At 39.3% G+C, this 19,413-nt stretch overlaps 1 protein-coding gene across 4 annotated transcripts in view; it reads left to right on the top strand.

Annotated features, from left to right (window-relative positions):
• Window positions 1–19,413, top strand: part of LOC110150686 (cytidine monophosphate-N-acetylneuraminic acid hydroxylase) — a 293,016-nt gene that overhangs the window by 264,211 nt on the left and 9,392 nt on the right. For 3 of the 4 annotated variants that reach the window (XM_070456243.1, XM_070456244.1, XM_020913735.2), the window contains 7 exons: window positions 2,397–2,544; window positions 2,868–2,949; window positions 3,596–3,733; window positions 6,483–6,618; window positions 13,274–13,414; window positions 17,354–17,528; window positions 19,253–19,369. In XM_070456243.1, coding sequence (XP_070312344.1) covers window positions 2,397–2,544; window positions 2,868–2,949; window positions 3,596–3,733; window positions 6,483–6,618; window positions 13,274–13,414; window positions 17,354–17,528; window positions 19,253–19,369 — 937 coding nt within the window. The remainder of the gene's footprint in view (window positions 1–2,396; window positions 2,545–2,867; window positions 2,950–3,595; window positions 3,734–6,482; window positions 6,619–13,273; window positions 13,415–17,353; window positions 17,529–19,252; window positions 19,370–19,413) is intronic. The other variant, XM_070456245.1, reaches the window with a different exon arrangement.

Genomic DNA, 19,413 nt, shown 5'->3' with positions numbered 1-19,413 from the left:
TTCTTCATCCTTATTTAGAAGTTTGTGTCACAGCCTCTCGAGTGCTGATATAAACATACAGCCCTGCTCACTTGTTCTAACATGAAGCAATTTCACCTTATTTTTCTTTGCTGTGACTTTATGTGACAAAGTTTACATGAAGGAGACTCTTTGATAGAAATGCCTATGATGAGGGGAAGTATGTTGCTGGTTGACCGGCCCCTTGATTTTCTGTTGAAAGCATATGAGATCTCTAAGGCATGAATATGTTCTCTCTCTTCTTTTTAAGGAAACTAAAAACTTAAGTAGCTAGCTGCTTTAGTAACAAATTACCTGCAATACACAAAAACTGAACATCACCAGCTAGGATATTGTGCTAAGATTAAAAATCTGCTATGGACTGCGTGATACCTTTGATCCATGCAAGCTTCTGGAACCAAAGATGTACAACTGCAGAATTATGAAAGTTCTGGGTTCATGCATTGTGTAATAACACCATGTGGAACTAATTTTATGCAGATTGTATAGAGAAAACAGTATCACATAAACTAAGTGATTGCTTTGTAGTACCTGTTAAAAGATGCCCATGGTCCTGTGTGTTAGTTGCTCAGTTGCGTCAGACTCTGTGACCCCATGGACTGTAGCCCAGCAGGCTCCTCTGTTCATGGAATTTTCCAGGCAAGAATACTGGAGTAGTTTGCTATTTCCTACTCTAGGGGATCTTCCCAGGGATTGAACCCTGGTCTCCTGCATTTACCATCTGAGCCACCAAGGGAGAAGCAAGCGGGAAAGCCCAGGGTATTTTAGAAAACAGTCTTTAGTCAAACAAATGTGATTTGTTATGTAAATATATGAGTATTATATTGGGCTTCCCAGATGGTGCTAGTGGTAAAGTACCCGCCTGCCAATATAGGTGATATTAAGAGATGCGGTTTCGATCTCTGGGTCTAGAAAACCCCCGGGGGGAGGGTATGGCAACCAACTCCAGTATTCTTGCTTGGAGAATCCCATGGACAGAAGAGCCTGGCAGGCACAGTCCATAGGGTCACAAAGAGAAGGATACAACTTAAACCACTTAGCAGCAGCACACATGGGTATCCTAATGAATAATATTTATCGATGCCAGTGAGAATTTTCAACAACTTAAAAATCACAAAGCATTAAACATTGACTTTAGAATAACCTATCCTAACTCCTAAAGTCCCTTAAAGTAGAAGATTTAGTTGCTTAACCCAGAGATTGAAGACGTATTCAAAGAATCCTTGATTTTTCCCCTCCAGATTCTACGTATTTAATATAGATCTGGAACTTGAATATTAGTTAATGAGTAGTTATTAAATGTAGTTAATAAGTGCTGATATGCTGATTTCGTTTATGCTTTTCTTATTAAATATCTTATTTCACCTGACATTATACTCTATGCACAAGTCTGATTCTTAAACCCGACAGCATATTCATTTAAGTTGAAATTGCCTTCTAGTAGAAGAAGCACTAAGTTTAGGATAAGAAAACCTGAATTTGAATACCAATTTGCTATTTGTTAGCCATATATTTCTGAGTATGTGTTCTTATTTATTGAAAACAAACATAGAGCTTTTTTTTTTTTTTTTGGTGAGAGGAAATAAAATACCATAAATAAAATACTAGTGAGAATGCCTAACACCATGATTGATATATGTTACCTAAACAGCCTTTTGTTTATTATTCAAGTTTTGACACACCCTACAGTAGTATATAATCCTTTGATGTAATGAATGCTCAGAAATGAGAGCTGACAATCTGTGAAGATGTTCAAAAGTGCTCGGATGGTTAATTGTATACTGAGTTGGAATTACTCCAAATGGTGAATGTTGTTTTCTTCTACACTAAATTTTACTGTCTTGCCTAGCTGGTAACCGACTCTCCTTAAGGACAAATAATTCAGTCTGTATGCCACTGTGTGGCTATCAATCTGTTGATGGTTGAACTGCCCTAATGATGGGCAGTTCATAGGTTCTCCTCATTTTATGACCAAGACCTTTCTTTTATTGGGAGCTGCTGGTTGAGAGGTGAGAAAAAATGAAGATTCTGGAGACCTTCACCTACCAGAAAGCTGAAGAGCAGGACTTTTCCACTTTGTACCTTCTGTTAGAACTACCCTTGCTCAAAGCAGCATCAGGATGGAAAATGGAATTTGCACTCCTGGTTTGATGTACACAGTGTGGTGTATGATATGTTTTCCCAGTAAAGAGAAATCTGCTAGGAAATCCCCCTCATTGTTACAGTCAACCTTGAGGAAAAACCCTGTTTTTTGGACTCTGGGGAGGGTCTGGTTTTTCTGTCCCTTGCTTCTTGGTCAACATGTTGGTGTGAGGAGTCTCTTATACTAGACAATGTAATTTTTTCACCTTTCAAACTTCCCATCCTTCTGATCCTAGTTATCCTACACTGAAGAAGCTTGCTGGGAGAAGACCAGATATCCCCATTTATGTTGGAAAAACAGAAAGACCTGTATTTTGGAATCTGAATCAGAGTGGTGTCCAGTTGACTAATATCAATGTAGTGCCATTTGGAATATGGCAGCAGGTCAGATATCAGTGTTTTTTCCACACTTTTCAGTTATATTTTCTGGGGGTAAATTTTTGGTAGTTGCTGTAATACTGAAGAAACAATGGCTTACTTTTTCCATATGTAGTACTATGCAAGTATGTATTACTGTATAAACCTCTATTTGAGCTAAAATAAAAAGTAGTTTTTCTCTCCATAAATCAATGGTATGACTTTACTGGATAATAAATCCAATTCTGAATAAAAGGGATTTCTTTCCAGAAGAGATGACCATTTACTCAAATATTGAACAAAAAGCCAAAGTGACATAAACAGTTGTTGGTTTTATTATTAAATTCCAGGTAGACAAAAATCTCCGATTCATGATCCTGATGGATGGCGTTCATCCTGAAATGGACACTTGCATTATCGTGGAATACAAAGGTATTCTCTTATTTTCATCAGCAATGAAAAATGAAACATGCTCTTGGTAGGAAAGATAATGATAGCTATTCAAAGTTCCATCCTATCTTCATCTTCTTCTTCCATCTTCATTTTCCATAAGATATAGTATATTCTATCCCTGTCTTAGGAAAATGGACTGTCACTGAGATAATCTCAGAAAATCTGTCACTCAGAGAAAAATTTAACAGTAACATACTCTGTGTGGTGACAGGTGCAAAGATTTTTTTCATAAGGGAACAGATACTTTTTATTTCCCCTATGGTAACATCTCCAAAACTGCCTTTATTGAATGTTTCACTTTCATATTGACATATTGTTATGTAATGTAATCATACACTTCTGCTTTTCTTGTGAGGAGATGGCTTTACCCCAGCAGTCATTAAATAGAATTTCCGAAAATTTGAGAGATTTGTGTTGATTTGGTTATTTTCCCCCCTGCATCATTTGAGCTCAACATCTGAAGATAGTTGGCTAAGGAAAGTAGTCTATCTGTGATCTTGATTATTATCCTCATCCAAAACCAACTGAATCCGACAGGAGGAGTTTGATTTTGTTGGCCTGGGATTTCAAACTATGGTGTTCAAGATTTCACCTTGAGTATTTATGCCACATAATTTTTCCACAGGTCATAAAATACTCAACACAGTGGATTGCACCAGACCCAATGGAGGAAGGCTGCCTGTGAAGGTTGATTTAATGATGAGTGATTTTGCTGGAGGAGCATCAGGCTTTCCGATGACTTTCAGTGGTGGAAAGTTTACTGGTAATACTTTATATCAGAGTGATGCCAGGGAGCAGGCATGGCACTTTGCTAAATGCCTTGCAAATCAATACAAAGATAACTAAAACATGGTTCTTCCTTGCGAGAAATGTACAATCTTATTGGGAAACCAGACTTGCAAATCACAGGTTACAGACTAAAGCTCCCAGCTCAGAGTATGCTGATGGAGCATGAAAGAAACACTAAGGGGATTAGGGAGCATTTCAGGATAAGTCAAGAAAAAGAATCATTTGGATCAGTTGGATTCTTGATGTAGACCATAGCGCAGAACAGGAAGAGTCTGACATTGGTATTCCAGGCTTAAATGCTCTTGGTATGAGGTTCAAAATAGAGTGTGGGCACCTTGAGGTAGGCATATGCCCTTGACTTGGTGCAATGCTCATACCAGGGAGGGATGGGGCAAAAGAAGCCCCTCTAAAGTATGGGGTTACAGCTGTCTGGGGAGCAGGGAAAATGGGCAAATAGTGGTCAAAGAGTATAAACTTCCAGTTATAAGGTAAATATGGTCTGGGGATGTGATGTACAGCATAGTGACTATAGTTAACAACATTGTGCTCTATACTTGAAAGTTGCTAAAAGAGCAGATCTTATGTGTTCTAACACATGAAGAGTGGTAATGAGGTGATGGAGGTAATAAGCTAACCTTATTGTGGTAATCATTAGGCATGCATACATGCAACGAAATCACCATGGTGTGTACTTTAAACTTATGTAAAATTACACATCAGTTATATCTCAAAGCTAGAAAAAAATGTGCAATCCAAAGAAGAAGCACTTCTGCTCTGGGTCTGAGTGTAGTGCTAGGTTTGGGATGGGGGAGGGTGTGTAAGTGGTACATTTTGTTCATACTTTTGCTCTGTACTAGCATTGAAAGTGCTTCATATATGTTCATTTAATAAATGCATATGTTTTGTGAGCGATCTCTGTTTAATGATGTGGCAGAAATGCCCTACTTGCAATATGAAGAAAGCCTTGTACAGTTCCTTCCTTTCTTCTATTAAGTCTGTATTCATTGCTTCCCAGAATGTGTCACCATGTGAGACATAGAGGGGAGGTGTTGTCCTTAGGAGGTTAACAATGTGACTGGGGAGGCAACATATACCTACTAAAGGTAGCTAGCAGAACTCCATCCTTTTTTTTTTTTTAAAGATTTATTTGTTTGACTTTTGGCTGTACTGTGTCTTCGTTGCTGTGTGTGGGCTTTCTCTAGTTGGGGCGAGTTGGGGCTCCTTTCTAGTTGCAGTGTGTGGGCTTCTCATCGTGGTGGCTTCTCTTATTGCGGAGCATGGGCTCTAGGCATGGGGACTTCCGTAGTTGCGGTGCTTCCGCTCAGCAGTTGTAGCTCTTGGGCTCTAGAGTGCTGGCTCAGTAGTTATGGCGCACAGACTTAGTTGCACCACAGCATGTGGGATCTTCCTGGACCAGGGATCAAACCTGTGTCCCCTGCGTTAGCAGGAGGATTCTTTACCACTGAGCCACCAGGGAAGTCCCAGAACGTCATTCTTATGTGAGTATGTGTATGTGTGTGTTTGCATGCGCACATATATTTAAGAAGGTCCGGAATATACCAGAATGTTAATAATTAAATGTTAACAGTGATCAGGTCTAGCTTATGGATAACTTAGTTTTTTTCTGTCTCCTTGTCTGTGTTCAACAGATGTTCACAGCAGTAGTAGTAGGAGCAGCTCCCTGACACAGTATCCCACATGCTCTGGGCCTTGCCTAAATTCTCAACTTCCTTTACTGCCTTTATCCCCATTGCTTGACCAATGTCAGCCCATACTGGCCTGCTTTTTGTTCCTCAGACTCGATACACCAAGTACATCCATGCCCTGGTCTTTGCATGTGCTGTTTCCACTGCCTGAATTGCTATTACCCCTGCCCTCCACACAGTGGCCAATTCCTCTCCTATGTCTGTCTGAATTCTATGACTCCAATGCCATCTTCACTAACTGCCCTGTCTAATACCCCCCTCCTCACCCCAGCCACTCTCTATCCCATGATCCTATTTTACTTTCTTCCTAGGTCATCAATGTTTGAAATAAACTTTTTTACTTATTTATTATTTGCATCTTTCATTAGAATGACTACTCCATGAGAGCAAGGAATTGCTTTATCTTGTTCATCATTATATTTTCCGTGCCTTGAACTATTTTGGCTTATAGTAGGTGCTCAATAAATATTGAACAAATGAATGAACGACCAAATGAACAAACTGTGAGCTAGGCATCATGATTCCATTTCACAGAGGAGAAAACAAACTTAAAGAATTGAAGTGGTGGAGCTGCGTTTTGACCCTAAGTCTTAATTGACTCCAATATCCAGGCCCTTGACCGCTGCACACCCCCAGGGTGTAACAAACGTGCTTTGCATTTATAATCCACCCATATAGCAAAGCCATTTCCATGTTAGAAGAGCATTAAGCAATACAAGAATTACAGTGCTCTTAAAATATACATTCATGCAAAGTACAACTATACATGCCACCCTGTGTATTCAGCTAGGTCCACATGAATTGCCATAAACAAGGAGAGGCTTCAGTGTCTTTGGTTAGTTCAGGAACGGTTTCCTAGTAACCAAATGAAATTTGCAAAATAAAGCCACTAATGACAAAGAGTTTTGGTCTACATCTGAGTGTCAGCTGTCAATTTTTATCTCCTGAAAGATTTCTCTACTAGAGCTTTTGTTTTTCTGAACAGAGGAGACTCTAATCCAAAACCTGTCATTCCAGAGGAATGGAAAGCCCAGTTCATTAAAACAGAAAGGAAGAAACTCCTGAACTACAAGGCTCGGCTGGTGAAGGACCTACAACCCCGAATTTATTGCCCCTTTGCTGGGTATTTTGTGGAAGCCCACCCATCAGACAAGTATGGCTGGACGTTTTGTATAACATATTCACACACAAGTTAATGTATTCTGGGATGGATGATTTAGTTGTAAATGCAACATGGAATGAGAGAGAGTAATTGGTAGGAGTCTGGAGTTTATTTAACAAGCTGCCTGAGAATGGAGAGCATGAATGAAAGCAATGGTTGGCAGCTAGAGTTAATCCAGATAGATTTTTGTCCAGAAGGATCCTGGAAAGGATAAAGGCAAGTTATATGTATTCAGTATACACTAGAAATTGAACTGGGGCATTTAATCAAGTCATTTAGTCTTCCCAATGACACTGTAAGGTAGGTATCATTATGCCTGTTCAAGTTGGTTGAAACTCAGAGGCTAAGAGATTTGCCCAGATAACTCTGCTGGAAACACTGGAGTTAAGAAATGAATCCTGGTATGCTTAGCTCTGGAGCTGTTTTCTCTATACCACACTATATCTCAGAATAGAGACTGTATCATTATCAAGTTATATTCTCATTTTTGAGTGTCTGAAAGGATTTCTCTTGCAGCAGCATAACTTCTAGATCTTGTTTTTCAAGCGTATTTTTTGGAGGCCAGTGAATTTTCTTTGAGAATGTTTGAAGGTTTTCATTTGAATGGTCACATGAAGTTTGGAGGAGCAGAGTCTCCAGACCTGATACAGCGTTACCTGGTACCTGTTCTGATTGCATGGTGTCGTGAGAGAGGGCCAGGAGATCCAGGGGAGGGTCAGATGACTGGGACAGCAAAAAGGACAGAGAGGCAGCTCTGAACCAAATGGCACTGAACCATTCCAGTATTTTAGCAACTATTATGCGTTCTGGCTGAACATCAGTTCTGTCTTTGAAACTATGGAAAAAGGAGCAGAGAAAAAGATTTTGCTGCCATTCACAGCTCTAACACATCACATTATATGGAAATAGCCAAGAACTGAGGGGCTGGACTGTGGTGAGAATTTGCACTCCACACTGTCTTGGACAGTGACGAGCATCTGTTATAAAAGCATATAAAGAGAAAGCATGTCCAAGATCAGTCTGAGAGAGTCTGCTGGAGAAGGTGAAGCAGTGTGTCGTTCTATTACTTTCATGTTCTTAGTTATGGGTCACTCAAGGGAAAAGTACAAAATTGATAGAAATATTTACCCCATGACACTGGAGAATATTAAAGTCAGGTCAGTGAGGAAGTATTTCTGAGCTTGAATTAAAAAAAAAACAAGACCCAGAGGGTTTCCTTATTTGGCTTCATGTTAAGTGTTTCATGTCAAACCTTATAGTCTGAAGGCAGATAAGTTAAGCATCCTTAGGGATGATCTTTGGGTCTAAGGCTTGACCAGAGAAGAGGAATTAGATAAAATAATAGACCTTTGAAGTGTTTTAATCTATTACCTAAAATATGAGAAGGAAATAACTATTTTGCAGGGAACCCACAAAAGGGATCTCTGCCTGAAAGGTTAAGAATGGAGCAGGTGGCTTAGAGAGGTAGAGAGACAGTCTGTATCTGTGGAAAAACAGAAATACGGAAAGAGAAAAAGAATGCCTTGTATTCATGGAAGAATTCAAGTAACTGGATTTCTAGTCATCAACTATGGAGACTAGCAGGTAGTAAAATAGTATTTTTGAAGCTGTTAAGGAAAAGAACGGTCAACACAGATTCTATTTCCAGTGAAAATATCCTTCAAGAATGAAGGTAAGATAAAAACATTCCCAGATGAAAGGAAAACTAAGACAATTCATTACAAGAAGAGCTCCTTTAAGAGAAATGCCAAAGAAAGTTATACGGATAAAAGGAAAATGACTCTAGAGGGACACTTGTGGAGGAACCGCACTACTCAATTGTAAGACTCGCTATAAAACTACAGAAATCAAGACAGCATGATATTGATGAAGGGATAAACACATAAGTCAGAGAAATAGAATCTAAAAATAGATCCACCTACATATAGCCATTTGATTTTTGACAAAGGTACAAAAACAGTTCAATGGAGAAAGGATAGTCTTTTCAAAGAATGTTATTCAAGCAATTGGACATTCATATGCAAAAAATGAACCTCAGTGTACACCCCACACTGTATCCCCTCAAATAAGTCTAAATGAGTCATAAATAAAAATGTAAATATAAAACTATGAAACTTTCAGAGGAAGATACAGGAGAAAATCTTCATGAGCTTGGGTTATGCAAAGACTTCTTAGATATGACACCAAAAGCACAATCAGTTAAGTGAAAATTTTAATACACTGGGCTTTATCAAAACTAAAATGTTTGCTCTGTGGAAGACACTGCTAAGGGAGTAAAATGACAAACTGCAGACTGTGATAAAATGCAAGTCATATATCTGATTAACAATTTGTGTCTAAAATATATTATTAACTTTCAAAATTCAGTGTAAGGAAGCAAAGAACTAAATAATAAATGGGTAAAATATTTGAACAGATACTTCACCAAAGAAGATATTTTGATGCAAATAGGCATAAGAAATGATGTGCCTATATCATGAGCCATTAGAGAATGCAGATTAAAACTGCAATGAAATAAGAATTAAAAGTAATGTTATTTAAATTAATAAAATTTCAATAGAATTAGAATTAATAAATAAAACAAGATTTAAAATTAATAAAATTTAATAAAAGATTAGCACTGTCCAATTATGACAAAGATATAGAACAATAAGACTTCTCAGACGTTGCTGTTGAGAATTCAAAATGATACAGCTATCTGGAAAACAGTTTGACTGTTTCTTTAAATACACAATCCAGAAGTTCCATTCATGGGCAGTTACCCTAGAGAAACTAAACTTTTATTGAACACAAAAACTACACACAAATACTAATAGTAGTTCTATTCATAATTATCATATCAACTCAAATATTCTTCAACAGGTGAATGGATAAACAAGCCATAGTATATCCACACTATAAATGCAATAAAAAATAGACAGCTGTTGATATACACAACATAGACGAATCTCAAAGGCATCACGCTAAGTAAAAGAAGTTGGCCTCAAAAGATTACAAATTGTGTGATTCCACTTATATGACATTCCAGAAAAGGCAGAACTACTGGATGGAGAGCAGAGTGGTGGTTGCCAAGGACTGGGCCGAGGGGAGACTTTGACTGACGGGCCAGCACGAGGGAGTTTTGAGAGAAGAGTTTATAAAGCAGAGAGAACTGCTGCGTATCCTGACTGCAGTGGTAGTTGCACAAATCTACACATATGTTAAAGTTCATAGAGCTGATCACCCCAAACAGTCCAAAAATTGGATCTAGGTAATCTTAAAAATTAAAAAATCTAAGCAGTTATTCTTAACACCTCAGCCATATTAATTAAAGCTACATGTTTATTTAGATCATATTTGTAAGACAATGCATATCTTAATATATGCACATTTTGTATGGGTCAGAACCCTTTGAAAGAAACAAAATATACAGTTTATTCATTTAGTACATCTTGAAGCATAGCTTTATTATTTTAAATGTTAAAATCTTATAGATGTAATTTTTTTATAAGATTCTGTCAGTTATACAGAGCATCTATTTCATCACACAGTTACTCAGCCGTTAACGATAATAGTGTCTTTATGAGCAAATACCAGTGCCATCTGCTTCATGAAAATCCCCTTTATGATCAATAACTGGAGCATTTTGTGTACAAAGGGCAGGGACTTCCCATAAGCAGACAGGGAAAGCATGTGTCATTCTACTCAGAGTATATTTATCCATAAATTTGTTGGGTAGTAAAGAAATAGTCCTTGAGATTCATTTTTATGGCAAAATCCTGTAAGTGCTGATTATAATTTCTCATCAACTGAGGCTTCAGAGTACAATAGGAGAAATAGTGTATGTGGAATTTAGGTTCTTCCCTACTACCACTTATCAGGAGCAATTTTTTTTTTTTTTTTTTCACTTTTCTGGGCTTCATGTGTCTCATCATTAAAACCTGACTGCTTTCATTTTGAAGTTCTATGTTGTCTGGTGACAAATCTACGTGTGTCTTATCAATTAATATGTCCTATTGCTGATGTGTTCCCTTCATTACTTCTTGTTGATATTATGTCGCTGTCTCACATCTTCCAAATATTTTCAGATAGACTGGTCTAAGGCTAAATAATAATTTCTTTTGATCAATACTGTTCATCATTCATTCATTCATCTATTGAGCAGCATGTTCTTGGTCCTGGAGAACCAGGGATTAAATGATTGTCTTCAGAGTTGGAAGACAAAAACAATGATAATGTAGAATGCTAAATGCTGTGGCACATGCATGTTCTGAAGGCAGTGGGATACAGGTGGGAGTCAGAAAATGACTATTGGAAACTATAAATGGGACGATTGAAACAAAGTTTTGAAGTATTAGTAAACCCTGACCTATCTTGTTAGATAGAAAGATGCTGAGATGAGAGACTGCAGTTCAGTGTAGGGGACTGAGGCAGGTGTTTGAGGAGGCGGGGAGGAGAGAACAGAGGGAACCAGACAGTGAACACCACTGTGTGCCACTCCCCATGACTTGGATTTATCCTTAAGAGTGAGGAACCCGGTAAAGGGGTCTAATGGGCAGAGACATGATCAGATGGGCACCAGGGAGGTTAGGTTGTATGTGTGGTGGGAAGGGAGAAAGGAATATCGATCCTGGAGACCAGTTTGAAAATCATTACAACAATCTCGAAAGGATTGATGAAAAACATTGGAGACTGAGAAGAGAATTCAGATTCTAGAACTATCAAGGAGGTTGCACTGTGAGAACTTGGAGAAGAACTGGATATGATGGTTTCTTACCGATGGGACACTTGACCACTTAACATGATGCTGGCATTTAAAGTGATTACAAAGCTATTCTTCTGTGTATTAGTGGTTGGCAGATGTTACCCTTGGTACTCACAATACCCCTCAGAGGGTAGCATCTGGGTGTGTATCAATTTTATTATTATTTTAGAGATGGAGACAAAGAAGTTAAAGAATTTTGTGAATGCCACACATTGTGTTTAGGAAGAGTAATCTGATAGCGTTATGTTTCTCAGGAGGCAAGGAAACCAGTTAATGAGTCATTTTGAGAAGAGAGGTAGGAAGATGAGAACAGGAGGTGAGACTGCTTCAAACTGAGGGCTGTGCCAGGGGAAGGACATTCACATGTGCAGGAAGGAAGGAGTTAGACATCTTTGGGTGGACAGACATCTTTCCTCATGTCTGCAAAATTGATCCCAAGATCATAAAAAATGTAAGTCACCTTGGAGCTATGAAATCACAATGCTTACATATGTTTGTATATCTGGCTGAAAATATCTATCCAGTCTAGGTAGCCAAGCTGTAGCACAGGAAAGTAAAATTCCCTTTAACAAAAATGCTTGGGTCACCCATATCTGATGAAGTACAGTGACAAAGCCGGTTTCTCTGAATCTCTCTTTTTTGACTCCAGCACCACCACAATTACCTTCCCAAATAACATTGAAATTGATGACTTAGAACTTTTCCAGAAAGATGGTGGTTTGTAATTAAATTTGGGAGATACTCAGCTCTGATCAATAACACAATGAGAAAATAGATCTCAGGAGGGGCTATGACCGAGGATTTGTGTGTGCTCTTTTCTAACCAGTGGATTTTAATGGTTTTGAGTGGAAAGACTTTTTTGGGAGGAGGCTTTTAAAACACAGAAATTTATTTCTCACACATCTGAAGACTGGAAAGTCTAAGATCAAGGTGCTGGCAGACTTAGTATCTAGTGAGGGCCTGCTACCTGGTTCATAGATGCCTATCTTTTTTAATATAACCCTACATGGTGGAAGGGGTTGGACAGATTTATCAGACTTTACTCCTAAAGTTGGGGAGAGGCTCCTCCTTATGGCCTCCTGGGAAGATCAAGCCCTGCTCTAGCGATAGAGAGCTGGATCAACACTGCTGACCTGGGACAAGTCACTGGCTCCTCTGATCCTTAGTCTCTTTCTGTATAAAATGAGAGTAATAATGGCAGGTATCTTATTAGTGGGTTGTAAAGATAAAAACAATTAGTTCATGCTATTTGCTTAGCATTTACATGCCAGATAATATTTAATCATCTATATATTTAATTAAAGGGCTTTCCTCATAGCTCAGTTGGTAAAGAATATGCCTGCAGTGCAGGAGACCCGGGTTCAGTTCCTGGGTTGGGAAGATCCCCTGGAGAAGGAAATGGCACCCCACTCCAGTATTCTTGCCTGGAGAATCCCGTGGATAGAGGAGCCTGACAGGCTACAGTCCATGAGGTGGCAAGAGTCGGACACAACTTAGCGACTAAACTGCCACCACCACATTTAATTAATATTAAATATGATAAGACAAACCAATATTCTATACACCTGAAACTAATACACTATTGTAAATAACTATACTTCAATTAAAAAAAAACTGGGAAAAATAAAATATGAGTGTGCTATTCCCACCTCTTTATAATAGTCTCCCTCTATCTAACTTCAGTTCCAATCACTATGTGATTATTACTTAAAAACAAGCTATAAATTCAACCTTATTTGGCTAATAGCTCTTCCCTAATTAGGAACATTAGCCCAGATATAATCTTTACTTTTCCTGAGGTAAGTAGAGGGGGATTGGGAAGTATGAATGTAGAGGAAACAAAATAAAAATTCTGTCCTTGTCCCATAAGCTTTCTGACATGGGAATGTCCTTATTTCTCAGGTATATTAAGGAAACAAACATCAAAAATGACCCAGATGAACTCAACAATCTTATCAAGAAAAATTCTGATGTGTTAACGTGGACACCACGACCTGGAGCCACTCTTGATCTGGGAAGGATGCTAAAGGATCCAACAGACAGGTTTGGCTTAAATACTTAATAGAGAATAAAAATGATTCAGGAATTTTTTTTTCAGTTTTAGGAGAAAATAAAGGACATACTTATGGCCCCTTGGTAGGTCCCTATTCGTAGGAATATTAAGGTTTATTTTATTTTTTTTGACTAGCATCCTAAACTTATCATGAATTAATATCCATACATCACTTTTTTAAACAGAAGTTTTACCATTCAAATAAAAAACTATTAAATAAATATCTTTCAAATCTAGGGGATAAAAGATTGAATTTTTTTCTCAGTCCTATAAATAATTTTCTCATCCTGTATAATAGTTACCCAGGTGTTTTCCTCATCTCAGAAGCTTCCTTGGAGATAAAGAGTTAGGAAGTTTTTTCTTTGAAAGATAATTGATACAGCTCAAAGTGAAAAACACATGTACACCTGTGGCGAATTCATGTCAATGTATGGCAAAACCACGACAATATTGTAAAGTAATTAGCCTCCAGTTAAAATAAATAAATTTATATTTAAAAATAGAAAAGAAAGAAAAACAATGAGCTTGAGAGTTAGTTTTCATAGGAGCATAAACATTACCCACCTACCAATTCCACAGACAGTACATTTGAACAATAAACAGTGCACAGGGCGTGCCACTCAGGAAAAGTCAACCTTGATGTCACAGGTCTAGATTTTTCAAATACTTGCATATGTGCTCAGTCACTCCGTCATATCTGACTCTTTGCAGCCCCATGGACTGTAGCCCGCCAGGGTCCTCTGTCTATGGAATTTTCCAGGCAAGAATACTGAAGTGGGTTGCTAGTTCCTTCTCCAGGGGATCTTCCCAACCCAGGGAATGCTTTACCACTGTGCCACTAGGAAGCCCCTTACAAATACTTGTTTTGAGCCAAATGAATCTGTTAGTTCCTCACCGTTATGTAGAAATGGACTAAATGTGTTGGAAAACTGGACACACCAATAGCATACCCCTCTCGTGGCCTTACCTTTGCAAAGTTGGCATGAATGGTGCAGCCAGCTGATTATGACCTTTTGCTAACCTCCCATACCCAACTGGTTGCCACATCTAGTCAATTCTGCTTCATAAATCTCTCACAAATCCATCACTCTAGTTCTTCCATTGTGACTTTAATTTAGCCTCTCATAGCTTTTCACCTAGACTCCTGCAGTGGCCCCCGAGCCCCTCCTCTGACCCATCCTTCAGCACATCCTGATCGTGTGCTGCTCACAATCCACCGCTGGCTTGTAAACATCAATGGCATTGGCCACAGCCAGCATTTTTAAAAAACGTAATAGAGTAAAATCGAATAGACCTGAGTACATCACCCAAGTAATATAACAAGGGATAGTATTATTTCAGGCAACTTTTGTCTCACAAGTGCCCTTGGTATGTGGGAGTCCTGCTGTAAAATAGAATCCTTACTGGGATCACAGGCAAGGAGTTGGAAAGCCCCTACTCTACCTTGCTGCCAAAGATACCTTTTTTAAATGCAAAACTCTGTGCCCTTCCCTGCTTAAAATTCCTTAGAATCTCCCCAGTATCTCAAGGGTAAAAGCAGTTTGTATTCTCTAGATCAGGGGTGAGAAAATGTTTTAATTATTTCAGGTTTTAGCAGGGCATTCAAGAGTCTGGCGTTTGGCCTTTGCAGAATTCTCCATCCTCTCTCTCCAGTTCCCCAGATGTATCCAATGGTAATAATTTTCAAATTTGAAAGCGCATCAGAATAACTCCAGTCAGTTGGATAACTGCAGCTCCTTGGGTTCCACCCTCTAAGATTCTGATTGGGTAGATAGGAGGCAGAGCCCGGGAATCTGCATTTGTATCATCAAGTCACACCAAAGCATTCTGGGTAACAAGAAGTTTGGTTGTTGTTGGATTCTCAATTGTAAGACACAGAGTAAGGGATATAGGGAGACTAAGTGCTTAACTCTGCCTTCTTGTGAGGGGAGGAAGGGGCAGGAGAGAACAGTAAATGTGTCCAGGAAAGCATTTGTGCCTTAGAAATCAGGAGGAGGTTTCAGAGAGTAATTAAGAGAGCACGAGATCGAGATTCTGGCACGTGCTAGAGAAGGGAGGTCCAAATAATGTCATGACTCTGGTAAATGCAAATACTTCGTTTTTTTGTTTGTTTTCTAAAAAAAATATTTCTATTAAAATATAGTAGATTTACAATGTTGCGTTAGTAAATATATTTACTTTGAGTAAGTAAATAGTATGCCATTTGTTCAGAAAGAACTTACTGAGCTCCTTCTGCAAACTTGGCATCATAGTGGGTACAGGCAAACAGCTGTGAAGAGGTCCTTCCCTCATGAAGTGAAATCCACCCCAGTGTAGGGGCGGTAAGTGAAGAGGGAGGGAAAGGGTGAGACAGGAATACCGTGTCCGGCCAGGGCTGGAAAGAATTTGCAAAACAGTCCAAGGAACTCGCCTGTGAGTAAGGAGAGCTTGAGAAAGTTATAAAGTGAGGAAGGAACATTACTGCGTTGTATGTTTTTTTTTTTTTTTTTTAACCCATTTCAGTTTGCAGAAGAGCATGTAGAAGAGGCCACAGTGGGAAGAACTGGAGTCAGGAAGGCTGGGAGGCTGAGGCTCTATCCAGCAAGAGACTAGTGAGGCTATAAACTAAGAGGAGGCAAGGAGTTGAGAAAACAGATTTGAGATTCATTTATAAGTTAGAAACTTTAGGATTTGACAAGTAATTTATTACCAAAACCAGTGCATCTCTAGCTTTGGTCAAACAATGGACTAAAAGTGTTGTTTTGAGAAGTGCCACAGAGTTGCCGAATCTCTACTAGCAGGTGCCCATTCCCTCATCACGATTCCCTCATCCCGATCACATTCTGTTCTATTGCCAGGATTCAAGTTTCCATGTCCCATGCAGTGATCCATCCTCACACTGGATGGACAGCTTTAGGAATGTCAGAGAACTGTCATCCATATTGCTGACTGGGTTTCCAGGTAGAGTTGCCCATCTGTCTGTCGGCTTTCATTAGTACAGAAAGATGACCATATATTAAAGACACAAAACTCTGGGTATATCTCAAGGACAGGCTAAAGTCATTCCTCTGTTCAGCAAATGTTTATGGGGCCCCTTCCATGGCTGGGCTTCCCTGGCGGCTCAAACAGTAAAGAATCTGCGTGCAAAGCAGGAGACCAGGGTTCGATCCCTGGGTCAGGAAGATCCCCTGGAGAAGGGAATGGCAACCCACTCCAGTATTCTTGCCTGGGATTTCCCATGGACAGAGGAGCCTGGCGGGCTACAGTCCATGGAGTAGCAAAGAGGTGGACATGACTAACACTTTCCGTGTGCCAATCATGGTTGCTGCTCTCATCAAACTTATATTTTAGTGGAGGTGGTAGGGCAGGGCAGGTGTGAGCAGGCTTCTACAAAATCAACATGACCATATTATATTCAACATTCCCATAATTTAGTGATTTGAGCTGAATGGGTCTGCATCAGTGGCTTTCCAACTTTGTTTTTTCCAGAGAAGTACTTTTATCTTTAAATGTATTGACTTTGAGAGCCATCACACTAGACAATTAACAGGAGATATTGGTAGCTCAGACGGTAAAGCGTCTGCCTACAATGCAGGAGACCCGGGTTTGATCCCTGGGTCGGGAAGATCCCCTGGAGAAGGAAGTGGCAACCCACTCCAGTATTCTTGCCTGGAAAAGCCCATGGACTGAGGATCCTGGTAGGCTACAGTCCATGGGGTCGCAAAGAGTTGGACATGACTGAGCGACTTCACTTTATTCTGGTTAAGGCTAGGGAAGAGCCCTACCCCTCAGTATCCCCCAGGGCACTTCTGTGGGACCCCTGGGTACCACCTGAATGATCGAAAAGCTGTTCCTCTGATTGACTGTTGAAATTGAAGTGTTAGCTTTTGCCTTCCTTCCTTATTTATTGCTATCTTCTTTCCTTGTTCTCTCACCTTTTTGTCTTTAAGCAAAGGCATCATTGAGCCTCCAGAGGGGACTAAAATTTACAAGGATTCCTGGGACTTTGGACCATATTTGAAAATCTTGAATGCTGCTGTAGGAGATGAAATATTTCATCACTCATCCTGGATAAAAGAATACTTCACTTGGGCTGGATTTAAGGATTACAACCTGGTGGTCAGGGTATGCTTATGAAATACTATTTGTCTTTGCTTTCCTGTATTATGGAAGTATATGAAAGCCCCTTCATGGTCCAATTTATTTCTCAATAAGCATCTTTTAAGTCCTACCATTTGCCTCACAGAGAATCGATGGGACAATGTGCTAAAGCAATCTTGTTTGGAAAATGTTTTCATAGGAAGCATTCTGAGGTCCGGCTCAGTTTCTCTTTGGGAGCACTCCTTTTCTTCCCATCACCACGTGTTAGCTGTTTTTGTTTTGTCGGTATTTTGCTGTGTTGTGTTTGTATGGCAGAAAAAGCTATTTAAACTGTGAAACTAGCAGGTGGACTCCACCAGAGAGGTGGTTTCCTGTAGCAGCAGGGAAGTGGGTAATTCTTATCTGCAGCCGTGGTAAGGAGTGAGGTGCAACCAACCGCAGGGTCAGCCTGGAACTGAAATTAGCCCTGACATATACACACAGAACTTACAGGCTCAAGTGGTTCATGCTGTAAGCTGGTCACCAGAAAACTGAGGCTGTATCCAAAAGCAAAATATGTGCCAAAAAAGCAGGGGGTGAAAGAGAAAGAGGAGGTCCAAAATGGGCTGGAAATCCCTGCAGTACTTATCTGTATATTTTATCCCACTTATATTTAGTGCCTGAATTTGTGCATGGGGAGCAAAGTTTAGGGAACGCATCAGGAAATGGATGACATTATACCCTTGGAAACAAAGATTGGTTATCCTTAAAGTGAGGATTAGTTTCAAGTTTACCTTTCAACCCCTGAACATTAATACTTGGTAGCAGACAATACTTAGCATTCTCAAAATCAGTAAGTCCTAAAAAGCTACCCAGGGGTCAGTGCCAGGCTGTGACAAAGCTTTTGCTGGTCAGTAATGAAACTAGGATGCATGTGAGTATGGTTACAAAGATGTCAACTCTCTTTTCTTGGGATGAATTGCCATTATTCCAAGATTATTGTTGTTCAGTTGCTAAATTGTGTCCAACCCTTGTTGTTCAGTTGCTAAATTGTGTCCAACTCTTTGCGACCCAGTAGACTGCAGCATGCCAGGCTTCCAAAATTAGTCCTATTTTTGAGGCATGAAAGCATTCTTCCTTTAATGAAATAAAAGGATAGTAGATGTAAGTGTTTTTTTTAAGTCTTCACTTAGCAAAGTGAAATATTGATGCCTCTATTAGCTCCCAAATATTTTTTAGAAAATTGTCTTTGAAACCGAAGACCTGAGGAACTTTGGTCTAAATGAGATTTTCAGTTGAGTGATTAATGTGAAAAAGAGAAAATATTTGGAATTTTCAATGACACTTTTTATGTTTGGCTGCTAGGTGATGGTAAGAAACATTCCATGTTTTATTTATCTTTTAGCCTGCAAACTACAGTGGTATTTGATAGCTCATTACCAATTATACTTACTAATTACTAAGTATACTAATTATACATATATCTAAGACAATGATAACCTTCTCTGTAAATCTGAATGCAGTTAGTGATATGAAGCAGTTTGGCTAGTGTAGAAGAGTAGGATTAGAATTCAATTCAGGAAAGAGAAGAGCGAGTTAGAGAGCCACGTAGAGTGATAGGGGGAGTAGGAGAGAAGAGAGAGGCAAGCCTCTTTTTATATTTATTCCACTTCATTGCTATCATTTGCTTGCACATTCTAGAATTTTTTGAGGATCTTGACCACCAGATTGATATGCTTCTCCCCTTTACCATATTGTCATTTGCACAGATGATTGAGACAGATGAGGACTTCAGCCCTTTTCCTGGAGGATATGACTATTTGGTTGACTTTCTAGATTTATCCTTTCCAAAAGAAAGACCAAGCCGGGAACATCCATATGAGGAAGTAAGCAGCAAGACCAGTGGAAATGCTCCTTCCTTCCTTCTTTC

Source organism: Odocoileus virginianus, chromosome 27 (genome assembly GCF_023699985.2).
Source record: "Odocoileus virginianus isolate 20LAN1187 ecotype Illinois chromosome 27, Ovbor_1.2, whole genome shotgun sequence".
Taxonomy (NCBI): Eukaryota; Metazoa; Chordata; class Mammalia; order Artiodactyla; family Cervidae; genus Odocoileus; species Odocoileus virginianus.
This window is presented reverse-complemented; position numbering and strand designations above follow the sequence as displayed.